Raw genomic sequence first — 13,310 nt, 5'->3', positions numbered from 1 at the left:
TTACTTTGCTGTTTTTGGATTAACGCCGCCCGGAAATCTTCTCCTTTTGTCATTTTCCACGAACGGCATTGAAAATGCTTTGGACAGCAAGGCTATCATCAGATAGGTAAAAACTGGAGCACTTGTAAAGCAGGCGGCAAAGCCCAAGCGCATAGGATCCAACAGATTAACGTCCTTAAGAAATGATGACCCGCACAGGAAGGTCAAACCTTTCAAACAGACTTCATTATCGTAACCGTTTCCCAACGGTGCATGCATTGCGTATCGGTGATAATTGCTCCCAACAGACGGATTGGACACCCAGGTGCCCGATGGCATCGCCAAACACTACCAGCCCAGTCACACGAGCGCGACCTCGGACGCGCGTCCTCGCCGATCGGGGATCGCGGAACGCCGAGCTGCTGGGCCCTGACGGGGGCGTCGGGCGCGCCGCCGCCGCCGTCGCCGCCGACGCCGCCGACCACCTGTTGCCACGCGCCGTTAGGCGGCGGGGCCAGGTGTCGGCAGGCTCGTAAACAGGCGTAGGGCCGCGTCCCCGGGTCCGGACCGGGGCCATCCGGCCAGGACGGCGCCCGTCAGTGGGCCGGTCGCAGTTTGGTGCGCTCACGTGCCGCGCCCCGGCGCTGACGGACCGAAATGTGTCTCCGGAGCAGAGGTGCCCGGCCCTGACCGCCAGCCGACGCTGACAGCGGATTCGGGAGAGCGGGAGCGAGAGGGAGAGCAAGAGGGAGAGCGAAAGATAAAGGGAGGGAGAAAGAGAGGGAGAAAGAGAGAGAGAGAGAGAGAAAGAGAGAGAGAAAGAAGAGAGAGGAGAGGGAGAGGGAGAGGGAGAGGGATAGAGAGGGAGAGGAGGGAGAGAGAGGGAGAGGGAGAGGAGAGGGAGAGGGAGAGGGAGAGGGAGAGGGAGAGGGAGAGGGAGAGGGAGAGGGAGAGGGGAGAGGAGAGAGAGAGAGAGAGAGAGAGAGAGAGAGAGAGAGAGAGAGAGAGAGAGAGAGAGAGAGAGAGAGAGAGAGAGAGAGAGAGAGAGAGAGGGAGAGAGAGAGAGAGAAGAGAGAGAGAGAGAGAGAGAGAGAGAGAGAGAGAGAGAGAGAGGAGAGAGAGAGAGGAGAGAGAGAGAGAGAGAGGAGAGAGAGAGAGAGAGAGAGAGAGAGAGAGAGAGAGAGGATGAGAGAGAGAGAGAGAGAGAGGAGAGAGAGAGAGAGAGGAGAGAGATAGAGGAGAGAGAGAGAGAGAGAGAGAGAGAAGGATGGGAGGGTCGTGGCCCCAAAGGTAGTGAAGAGGCGGATTTTCCGTGTGGGTTCCATTTACAGATTTCAGATAACGGGCCTGGGATTCGAAGCCTCATCCCGTCCAAGTGCGGTGTTGGATCCGTCCCTGCTGGACGACCGCTGGTCAGCAGGTCAAATTGCTCGTGGCCACTCCGCGAGATCAGGGGTGGAAGTCGCCGACTGACGGGCAGTGAGTCCCCCCACTCCGTCATAGAACCCTCCCACTCCGTCATGAGCCATTTTAGGAGCCCAGTTGCTGAGGTGGATCTCAGCCCACTCCGAATTCTCGTCTTGCCTCCCCCTCCGAAGTTTATGACCGGCCCCGCAGCTTTCGTAATGGTGCCGATGTAAAATCGGCAGGAAGCTCCGTTTTGCGGTAGGTTCGCTCGTATTTATTATTAGACTTGGTGCTTTAGGTTGAGTTAGTGGAGCTTCATCACCCGAGTAATTAATTGCGCACAAACACGTAACTCGCGCCTCGAAAGGAACGGCTAAAACGTGGCAGCGGTGGTCTAGTGTGGTAAGAACGTATTACAACTTTATTTATTCCAGAACGAAGTGAAGTGTTAGTTCGCATCAGTCTTGGGAACAGAGCCGCCTCGGTCTTGGGCTTCCACTTCGCGAACTCACAGTGGTCGTCCAATGACTTTCGGTTTACCTTCGGTGCCAAGTTGTTCCACGTCTTGCTTCGGCTTCGTCTTTGGTTCCATGCCATTTTGAACGCCATTTCGGCTTCGACGTTGAACAGTTTCTACGAAATGGAATCGGTGTTGTCTATTGCTTCGAACCATTTTTGAACTATGGTTCCGGCTCTGGCGTCATGCAATCTGGCCTCCGCTGCTGATTTCAGCTTTACCATGGCAGTTTTTCCCTCACCGCAGTTAAGATTTTCTTCAAGGAGTCAGTGTCGTCTGTTCTGCCAGCTCAATATCCCACTCAACTTGGTGCTACGGTGTGTACGCATACATGGCTAAAAGCCAAACCAGCCGTCATTCTCAGGGCCCATTCGTACCTGACGACGACCGAACAGTATATTGTTCGAAACATTCTCTGCATGCTGACACACAAGACGAGGACGACAGCCTGAAACATTTTATCTGTTATGCCAACACCTCGTCCGAGTCATTCCGCAAAGCCTGAATATGCTGTCTGATCCCATACATTTCTAGAAAACGCGAAGATAGTTTTGGTTTTACTGAACAATGTTGCGCACTAGATTCGGCTTCGTTTTCAGCCTCGTGATTTCAGAGTGATGGGTTCGACATTGGCTTCGCATCTCAGGTTCCAATTCTGACTTCGGCTGAAGTTTCACGTGCACAGAGTTCGAATCCACTGATTTCGGATTCCGCTTCAGGTTTCAAAAATGCGAAACCACTGGCTTCGGCTCCGCAGCTTCAGACTTGAAGCTACAAATTTCGGCATCGACTTCGGCTTTATGTCAGTGTTTTGGCGTCGGCTTCGGGTTGGAAGCCAGAAGCCCGGCTTCGACCCATGCCTGGTCCTGACAGTATCTATGTAGCTCCGTCAGGTGGAAGGCAAGGGAATGTCATGGCTCGAATAGTTTTGTGTCGACTTAACCCCAGTCACACCGTCACGGAAGTAATGCCGACGTTCACTGGCGTTCACACAGCAGTGCACTGGCGCACCATGAAATTGGGGGAGGGGGGGGGGGGCAGTAAACCACTGCGGTGGTGTAGGTTACCACTGCAGGGCTCATTTAAAAGCTGAACTGGATCATTACGGCGAATCGGGCGAGCGCCTAGTACAAGACACCACGCAATTCAGGGGGAAATCTTGCAATGTTTTTCATACTCAAAAGCATACATTTCTCATTGTGCCGAGTCCCGTCAACAAATCGTAGCAATGATTTCATCATGTTGCTTCTCCTGTTGCGTTTATGCGCCGTTACGCTGGCTAACCGAATAAAGCTTCTGTGCGGTCCTTATGCTAGCTCACAACTGCGAGGCCGCTCCTCCACTCGCCTTCCAATCTTGTGGTGTCCTCGCCAGTGCAAACGAGTTCACGTTGTTCCACGTCCACAAATTCAAGCCGTTTGGGAAAGTGACCGCAGCCGCGTACGATCGCAGTTGAACCGCGCACTGCTATCAGCCGCTCGCCCTGATCCCCCTAAAAATCAAATATCAAACCAACTGATGCACCGGTGGAACCGCTGTCACCGCCGCTTCCGCCTTCCACAGATGTGAACAACAACCGGCCCAAGTTTCCGCAGTGTGAGGAGTACCGACCGGAGGTGGAGGAGAACAAGGGCATCGGGACGCCGGTACTCACGGTAAGCGTGCCACCGACGGTGCCTGAACCTTCGTCCAGAAGGCGCGCCGTCCCACAGGGCCCTCAGGCTGTGCCGTCTCGTGACTTGGGCGCCGCGTGTTCGATCCTAGGTAACGGCCAGGTTAGACTTTTTTGTGCGCGGCGCGAGAGAGAAGGAAGCAGTCCTAGATTTTTTGAAAGGGGAGCAGGAAAGCTCCGACATGATAACCAATGATTCGTTGACGACGAGGCATCTCGTGCCCACGCACGTGCGGTGCATTGCAGAGCTGTCGCCGACCGCCATGAACACGCCTGCGGTGGCGACGGTTCCTGGCCCGCCACCACTTCTGACCTCTGAACCCAGTCGCTCCGCTCCGCTCGGCCCGGGGACACGAGCCCTGGAGCGGCGGACACGAGCCCGGAGCGGCGGACACGAGCCCGGTGCGGCGGACACGAGCCCGGAGCGGCGGACACGAGCCCCGGAGCGGCGGACACGAGCCCGGTGCGGCGGACACGAACCCGGAGCGGCGGACACGAGCCCTGGGGCGGCGGCCGCCCTGCCCCCTCCCAGGAGGACAGGTGGCTCCGCACCTGTGCGGCGTGGAGGGGCCGATTGGGACATTAGACGCGTCGGAGACGACGGCTGACGCGAGGGTCGACACCCCCTCCTCCTCCCCTACGCGAGCCCGACCGACGATTAGCAATGAATGAGGGCGACGGTAACGACGTTGTCGACGAGACCGATACCTCGCGTGGCGAGGCCGGTGGTTTAATGACCGTTAAGTATGGATGAGAGGCTGCTGGGGTGTTTATTCAGCGACTGGAATACATCACGACTGTCATATTTCTGCGCTTTTCAAGGATGTCTCTGTCGCTGTACCGATGTCAGATGGAAGGATTATTCGCTATCAGCGTTCAATATCCGTGCCCTCTGTTTGAACACGTTGTCAGATGCCGGCCGGGTTTGTATTTTACCGTGAAGGCGTCGTAAGAATAGGGTAACTGCTAACTTTCTGGTAGACCAAGTAAGCTGGACCAAATTGTGGGTCCAAGCATTAAACTCTGGTTTTTATGTTCATTGATATGAACGACGCATAATATTTGTCACCGGTGCAGTGTTCTGTACTGTTTGCTTGTTGCCAACAGATTCGGGCTTTGAATGGGTAATTAATGAGTATTAACCCAATTTGGTGTTAGGATTGTAGAACTTCTTTAGTGATGTCACGCTACTGCACGGCTAAAGGAATTGGGCCCACTCCCCAAAAATTGTTAGTACCTACCTACATGCGTAGAAGGTTGGGGTACCGCTTCAAGATGCATACGTTATCTTTGGTATCAACTATTCGCGCATCGCACCGCGACATATCCGCGGCGTTTTCGCTCTTACGTGAACCACGTCGATGTGGAAGAGTGGGACCGGCCCTCTGGTGAAGCAGCGCTGCGGCGCAGCATCCGCCGGGACGTTACGGTACCCAAAGCCGGAGCCGCCGGTGGGGACTGACAGTATGCCCGTCACCCTGCGTTTGTCATGGAGCCGCCGGTGGGAAGTGACAGTATGCTCGTCACCCTGCGTTTGTTAGGGTCAAACCGTTGGTCCGTAAAACAGCAGATTTCTTTTCTTGCTAGAAGTCATGAATTTGGTACAAGAAAGAAAGGCCTTGAGCTCGTGGTTTAACAGTGTTGTGGGTTCAGAGTTTTTAAGCCGAGTGATCGACCTTCAATATGGAAGTTCTCTTTGTTGGTCTATTTCATGTAAAGCTATATCGTATGCCAATGCTCTTCAATATTCGTTCAGCATTGGGCCTTACACACATGTTGTGTCGTCAGGGTATACATGTTTGCAATGTGTAGCCGGTGGTGAGCCTTTCGCTGGAAACATGAACCCTCTCCTCTCCTCTATCCCCTTCCCGTCCACCCCTCTTTCACCATTCAGCACGTCACACCGCCAGCACATCACCTGGATCACATTTTTGAAAGTAAAGTCTCGTGTTGTTTGGCTGCCAACAACTAATGACGCGCGCCAATCAGGGCAAACAGGATAAATCCGTCGCGGGACGCAGGGTTCCGTAAACAGGACCTCCTCTCCGCCGCGCGGTGCTGCTCCTGACGCAGTGTTCGGCCGCCTGATGTGCCGGCCGGTGTGTCAGCAGGACTACACGTGCCTGGCGCTCGGCTGCGCTGTTGACCCCCGCCCCTGATCTGATAGGCGGCGGACGGTTTCCGCGTGCCTGGTTTCGTTTCCGTCAGGATTGAGTCGCGTCCTCACGGCGACCGCCATCGATCCAGCGCGAGGCCGCCGCTGTCGGTAGCCACGGACGCCACCGGCGACGCCGACGCACCCCATCTGTCGGCATCACGGGCGTTTCGCGTCCGTTGGGCAGCGGGATTTGGGGGATTAATCGCGGGTATGGTCGGATATTCGGCCCCGGTTTGGACGCAGTCTGGACAGTCTTCACTGCGTTGTGAAGCCGGCGCGTCTGGTTTTGTTTGGCCAGATAGTTCCGAGGAGCTGAAAAATGGAAAGGTAGTCTAGGCTTGTTTGATATCTCTCTTGCCTCAACAAGCAGGAAAGATAAGCCAATAACGTTTGGGTTGAAAACAATTGCAAATGCTGTGTTTCCGTACGTTTCGCCCTTGAAACCACGCCAATCAGTCCCCGCATGATTGTAATTTCTGCGTCATTCGGATCACATCCTCGCAGTTGCACAACATAAGCGAGTCCCAGGTGGCCCAGGCGCGTGTCCTCATTGTTAATACAGCCCAGTCGGGCGAGCGTGATCTGCCGTTGTTCGCCAGCAGCGGCGCGGGGCGCCGACTGCTCGCCGACTGTGACTGGGTCAGCTCCCGCCCGTCACCCGACCTTGACCTCCGGTCAGCCCCGGCGTCCGGAGTAAGGCGCCGTCCGGCTCTTCTGGTTGGGCAGAGAGGCGTAGAGGGGCTGCATGGACATTCTTAATGTTTAGCAGCTTTGAAAAGGTCAATTCAGGGTCACGAAAGGTGAGATTTTGAAGAGATGTCATGTAAGGCCCAGAAATTACAATGACCGAAATTGATGGCATGTGGAGGTAGAGATTTCACAACCGTTCAAAGTCAAACTGTCACTCTGCATTCGATGCCACCTTGCCTACCCCACGAGGACAAAATTCTTAAGAGGTGTCTTAATGGCAGCTTGATCATGCTGGACCTGCCTCGCGTAGCTTGGCCATCTGACAGGTAAGCCGCTATGAATACCTTAATTGGTTCATTAGGACACAATTGAGAGCGTACGTACGCATGTGGTGATGTAAAAACGTAGCTAGTGCTACAGCCCCGGTTTGGTGCGGTGCATCGGCCGCTGAATCGGCATTGAGGACCGTTCCCCGATGCTGCGGTAGTGGCGAAAGTGGCGAAGCGGGCCTGGCTTAACTTCCATTGTGCGCGCCAGAGCACATAACAAGCAATTTGGTTGGCGCCGAGTGAGTTGTCAGTGCATTGTGTGTGGTCTCTGTTTTCGGAGATAATTCGCGTTTACTGGAAGCTTGGGAGTTCCCTCTTTATTATCGTTCTCCTAAAGATGTGCGGTGTTGCGTCGCGCGGTAGCAGCCTAGAACTTCATGACGTCAGGGCTATTGACTTTACGTTATGCCTTGTCTTTGGCAATGTGCTGACGCTCGGACGGAATCCTGGCTGTGCGCGTGGGATGTATGAATATGGCCGGAACACATGGATTACAGAAGTCAATGAAATCTGCCCAGACATTCTGCAGCGCGCGGAACGAAAGCCGTCGAATGCATGACGTCAGCAAGCCACCCTGTGCTATGAATAGCTCAATCACTGCTATTTGCCCTGATATTCCCTGACGGCGGAAATCCGTCTGGCGTTGGCAGCTGGCGCTGCGGTTCGCTTCTGTCCATACGCTAACTTGGACCTAATGCTAAACCTCCTCCGTCACCGCTCCTCGTCCGTAAGCTCTGCTTAGTTGGCGTCCGCGGCCACGTCTAACGATAGTCATTGGAGGCAAGTCTGTCAGTAAATGTCCACATTCGCTCGTTGCAACATAAAGGGCATGGAAAGCCCCAGTACACTGCGTGCCTTAAGAACTTGGCTGGCGATTGCGACGTGCCATCTCAGCTGAGAGATGTGAAAACAAAATGCAAAAGAACAAGAGCTTGTTTCATTTCTCCGCGTTGCTTTTTTCTCTTCTCAGTCATGAGTAGAACTAACAGAGACAGTAACCTCTTTACGTTGAGGGATATGAGATTGCTGACCTTTTTCTTATTCCAGCCTCGCCATATAATGGAAGGATGCCTATATAATATTGAGATGTGTTTCCTTCGATCAGAAACAAAGATATAAGGTTGGATTTTCTATTAATCTTGCCCGGTGAAACGTCATTTGCTCTGGTGATCCAATCAGCGACCGTATTCCTTCCGCGCCGTTGGTCAGAACTTGCCAATAAACTTCTTCGCCGGAAGCAAAAGAAGGTTGAGAGGTCATTCCAGCACATCTGCGGTCATTCGAATATGTAAATAAAGGAAAATACAGCGCTACTTCTGATGTGTCACAGGAGGCAGACAAAACATTGTTACGAGCTCAACGCCCCTCCTGCTTGTACTGTTATGTACGATTGAGTTTGGATTTCCGCCATCCGTCTGGGCGTGCTGCTGACGTGTCTCCGTGCTTTGTATTGCAGGTGGAGGCGACGGACGCGGACAAGGGCGAGAACGCCCAGGTGGTGTACTCACTGGTGACCAGCCCTTTCTCACTGGAGTCGTTCTTCAGCATCGACCCCGCCTCTGGGCAGCTCACCACGCTGAAGGTACCGTCAGCCCCCCCCCCCCCCCCGCCCTCCCGCAGTTAGTGATGTCAGACAGCCCTGCTGCGTCATATAGCGACGGATCGCACGTTGCGTCATAGCCAAATTGCTGATTCCAGGAGCGATATAATGCCTTCTGCCCACATTGGAGCGTGATGTATGCTTCATCTAACGCATTCGTTTCGTAGTGGAAAAAATCATAGTCGCCAGCTTGCAATAAATCATCACACGAAAAGCAATGAAGTGGAAGTAATAAAAGAACGGGAATCTAAAGGTTGTTGATGCGCCGTGCTTTTGTAGTTTCGGTATTATGTTGTAGGTCGTAGATTATGTTTTAACATCAACAAAGCTGAACAAGCAAGAGCGCAGGAACGTAGCCGGGAGAGGGGCGGGGGAGCCATGCTCGCCCTCTTGCCCAAGAAGTTGAAATCAGATACTGGGAGATTTCGCGGGAACTTGGTCGAAAGTTGCAAGATGCGAGAGACAAATGGCATCCCTCTGAGGCAAATTGTGGCTACGTGTCTGCAGGACCATCTGTTAAAGCGTGCATTGACTAGGTATTGATTTGGTTCTTCCTGGACACTTACTATGCCCTCGATTCCTTTTGCGTGTCTGATTTAGTGAGGGCATTTTATTCATTGCGTCGTGTTAACATCAATATTGTGCACGGTGTACAGGAATGGTTCGTTCTCAAATCTGCACCTGCAGTTCTTCGACTTCGCCGTTAGGTCGCCCGAGCCAGTCTCCTGAGTTCGGCCGAGCCAGTGTCCTGTGGTCGGCCTTGCCAGTGTCCTGTGATCGGCCGGGCCAGTGTCCTGTGATCGGCCGAGCCATTGTCCTGAGTTCGGCCGGGCCAGTGCCCTGAGGTGGACCGAGCCAGTGACCTGAGGGCGGCTGAGCCAGTGGCTTGAGGGCGGCCGAGCCAGTGACCTGAGGTCACCCGAGCCAGTGACTTGAGGTTGCCCGAGCTAGTGACTTGAGGTCGGCCGAGCCAGTGACTTGAGGTCGCCCGAGCCAGTGACCTGAGGGCGGCCGAGCCAGTGACTTGAGGTCGCCCGAGCTAGTGACTTGAGGTCGGCCGAGCCAGTGACTTGAGGTCGGCCGAGCCAGTGACTTGAGGGCGGCCGGGCCAGTGACCTGATGTCGGCCGAGCCAGTGACCTGAGGGCGGCCGAGCCAGTGACCTGGTCATTTGTGAGCGCCTGGAGGACCGAATCGCCAGCATTCAGCTGGGGGTCGGAAGTATCCTTTGGAAACGAACTTCAAACAAAAGGGAAGTGCTGAATGAGAGCGAGAGGTTCATAATGTGATTGGCCAGCGTACATGAACGGAAATGTTAATGGCAACATCCAAAGCAAATCCAACTTTAAAACGCGCGACGGGGGAACGTGAGTCAGCCTCTTGCGTGAGTTGACCCGTGAGGTGACGGTTTGAGATAACCTCGATGACACCTAGATCAGATGAGCTTTGAGGCACGCCCCTGGGTGATCCCGGGAGACCGGTCATGTGTGGCACACGTCCCGTGTCGCGGGGCAGCCGGTGGCGTCGGTCTCTATACCGCTTCCCCACTGGACAGATGTCACTGGCCGGGGGTGGGGCCCGGCTGCCTACCTGGCCTCTAATCCCCACGTGATGGCCTGCCTGGGCCGGGCACGAACACGTGTTGCCCACGGCGACGCTGCGTCACGACCGTCCGGCTGACGAGGTCACGTGACGTGTCACGCGACCTGTCACACCCCAGAGGCACGCCTCGGCCTGGGCATGGCGTCAGTGAGCAGGGAACGCAGGCGACAGAGGCACGCGGGCCTGGGTTTCTCCTTCCTCAGCGAATGCGAGCCGCTATTCTGAAGAAAAAAAACGTGAAATAAGAATGCTGAAAGAAGCGCGCCCAACTTTCCGTATTTCAATAAGATTAGAACATCAGGAGGCTTCAAGAAGAGTCAAGACATCAGGAGGTCCTTTAACTGCCACTCCCTAGAGGGGCCTTTGCGAGAGGTTCCATCGGGCTCAGCTCGAGACTGCAAAAACCCTACAAAAATCGGCTGTGTGCCCACGGCACAAAAAGACCCGTCTTTGGGGGGGGGGGAAGCTGCATGCTCACAAAGCAAGTTCTGACGTTATCAATCTCAGCTTACGGCGAAAAGCATACAGCACGTCCTGGGTGACTGCGGAGGACGATATCCAATGGTGACATGCGGCGATGTTTGAAGGAAACATATTCCATTCACAGGCGCGCAGCTCGGCCCTTGGAATTGCGTCATCGCTCAGGCTCGACGCCCATTAGTCATAGCCCTCAGCACGACCCATTCAAATTACATTGATCCTGTCTGGTTATTGCAAGCACAGGATGGCGGTGAAGACTCCCTGACTTCCATGAATCAATCGATGCTTTCAATGTTTGTCTCAAATACAGCATGCCCACATGAAGGCAAACATTTGTTAGGACTGTTAATTTTGTTGATGCGGTATGGGGTTTATAGGGTTACGAGGTTCTATCGGGGGCTGGTATTCGAGATACGCTGTGGGGGTTCGTTTCCATCACCGGTGTTTCCAGGGATTTGGATCGCCGCCTGTCGTCTGCCGGATCCCACAAACACCAGTACGCTTTTGCGTGGCATTTCCGGCCGGTGGCTTAAAAGCCTTTCCAAACTTGAGGTTAACAGTTCAAAGTCTTGCCCTAGATCATAGCGGCGCTTTAAATTCGGACACTTTTATGAACACCCTACGGACATCCTTTTACGCTGAGGATATAGTGCACAGATCCATTAGCAGTTTTTTCTGGCGGCCCGTGTTGACCTTGGGATGGCGTTTGTCTGTGCTGTCAGTTTTGTAGCGCTGCTCAGCGCGCAGCCGGCGTCACGTGAAGCCGTCGCCGATCGGCGGACTCCTGAAGATTGATCGCGAAGCTCCGTGTGATGGATCATGCGGCGCTGTTGGAAAACCATTCTTTGTGAACGAGTGCCGTGGCCTGTCGGTAGCTGGCCAACCTGGCGATTGCATGTGGTGCCTGCCTGAACTTACTGCCTTTTTCCTGCCATTAATACGTGTGCGCATGACTTTGGTACACGAGCTGCTGGGCCTGCCAAAATGCCGTCCGGCTTTACTTTACGAGATCAAAAGCAAGATTATTCCCAAAAAGCACGTGATGAGCTCAACAGAAGTAAGACAACGGAAATATCGCGCCAGTTACGGTTTTTGCTTGGCCTCGAAGCGTTCCAACGCTGTTTCCCAGAGAACAGCTGTGATGGGGTACCGGTGGAGTGCGGTGACCTCCACTGGCACCCATGGGGAAATTGAAAGTTTGCGGGTGTACCGCAGTGTAAAGCGCGAACTGACGACAAAATGAGATGTGCGTGAATGAGGAGACTTGGGCGTCGATTTGTAATCTATTGTGAGGGCTCCGAGTCCCCATATATCGATTTTGGTCCTCTAGTATTTGGTAGGTTTGGACCTTCAATTTTGTTTTTCTGCAATATTACAAAACTTGTAGACTACAAAAATCCCACAAAAATGTTGCTTCGCTGGGAATTTCGTGATGGCCATGATGACTATTTTGCTCAAATAAAGTTTCCTCAAATCATGCGTGGATTTATCTAACATGGATCTAATATGCATGGATTTCAATCATTTTCATATATCGTGCATGGATTTAGGATTTCGATTGTTTGTCATGAATTTTGAATGTACTACATGCGTTGGGAGGCTTATACTTGGGGAGTGTAGTTGGTCGGTCCCTCGGGTCGCTCTCCCCTTCCAATATTTACACAAATCGTGGCCCCCGCGACAAGATAGCGGATCTTTTCACGCATGTGACCGCGAATATATATATATATATATATATATATATTCTCTTTGGAGCCCAATCTCTTTAACCTTGGTAGGGGAAATGAGCTGGTGCTTTGTGAAATCGCTGTTCGGGACAAAGCTTTGGGAGTGCACACGCCACTTTAGCACTCCCCTCATTCACAGACACTTCGTGGAATCCACTGAGTGGCTCCTTTTGACAGAGTTACCAGACATTGATTCAAACACCGCCTGATACTCAGTACAGCAATTCGTGGTTGTGAAACTGAATGACCCGTCGAACTTCCCTCGCGCTTTTGCTGCGTTGCTCCCCTGTTGACCTGACCGACTGTAGAGGCTTGGGCTGAGGCTCAGGTTGCCCCCCCCCCCCCCCACCCAACTGAATAGGGCATTACACCCCTGCCTGGCTCCTACGTCCGCAATAGTTAACAAAGTATCTGACTACCTGTGCTGAGTTGACGGCAAGGCTGTAAAGCCAACGGCGTATCTGAAAGCCTGTGTTAGCGACAGAGTACTCCGATATGCCTGAGCTGTCTGCGGCGCGCCTGCCAAATGCAGCATGTCACTATGTCGACTGACCCGTGATTCAAGACTGTCCTCAATGCCCAAGCTGATCTCAGTTTTTGCGACACCGTGTACCTCGCCCGTGCACCAATCCAGCCCGGTGCACGAGTGACCTGACTTGACCTGCACGTGTGACCTGACCTGACCTCTCCGTCCGCAGATGTTTAACCGAGATGAGCCGGACCATGAGAAGGAGCTGCGTGTCATCGTCAAGGCCAATGACAAGGGCACGCCGTCGCTGGAGGGCACGTGCGCGTTCGTAGTTAATGTGCGGGATGTGAACGACAACCCGCCCATGTTCGACAAAGCGGTGAGTATCGTGCCGCAGACAGCGCCGAGCGAGGCCCAGCGCCGGGGCGCACGGCGCTGGGCCCCGTACGCCTCGGCTGCTAGTAGCGCCGAACGAGCGGGCCCAGCGCCGAGCGGGCCCAGCACCGAGGCGTACGGCGCTGGGCCCCGTACGCCTCGGCTGCTAGCAGCGCCGAACGAGCGGGCCCAGCACCGAGCGGGCCCAGCACCGAGGCGTACTGGCAGCGCTGAGCGGGGCCCAGCTGCGAGCCATACCTGGCTGCTGGCAGCGCCAAACGGGGCCCAGCTGCGAGCCATACCTGG

At 54.2% G+C, this 13,310-nt stretch overlaps 1 protein-coding gene across 1 annotated transcript in view; it reads left to right on the top strand.

The window, feature by feature from the left end:
• LOC119098708 (neural-cadherin) overlaps positions 1-12,974 on the top strand; it is a gene marked incomplete at its 3' end in the record, with an annotated part of 90,249 nt that extends 77,275 nt beyond the window's left edge. The window contains 3 exon segments of the mRNA XM_037221715.1: positions 3,467-3,558; positions 8,209-8,334; positions 12,859-12,974. Of these exon segments, the coding sequence (XP_037077610.1) occupies positions 3,467-3,558; positions 8,209-8,334; positions 12,859-12,974 (334 nt within the window).
• Between the last annotated feature and the right edge of the window lie 336 nt (positions 12,975-13,310).

Source organism: Pollicipes pollicipes, unplaced genomic scaffold (genome assembly GCF_011947565.3).
Source record: "Pollicipes pollicipes isolate AB1234 unplaced genomic scaffold, Ppol_2.1 Scaffold_4740;HRSCAF=5597_pilon_pilon_pilon, whole genome shotgun sequence".
Taxonomy (NCBI): domain Eukaryota; kingdom Metazoa; phylum Arthropoda; class Thecostraca; order Pollicipedomorpha; family Pollicipedidae; genus Pollicipes; species Pollicipes pollicipes.
Note: the sequence above shows the minus strand (reverse complement) of the source record. Positions and strands in the feature narration are given on the sequence as shown.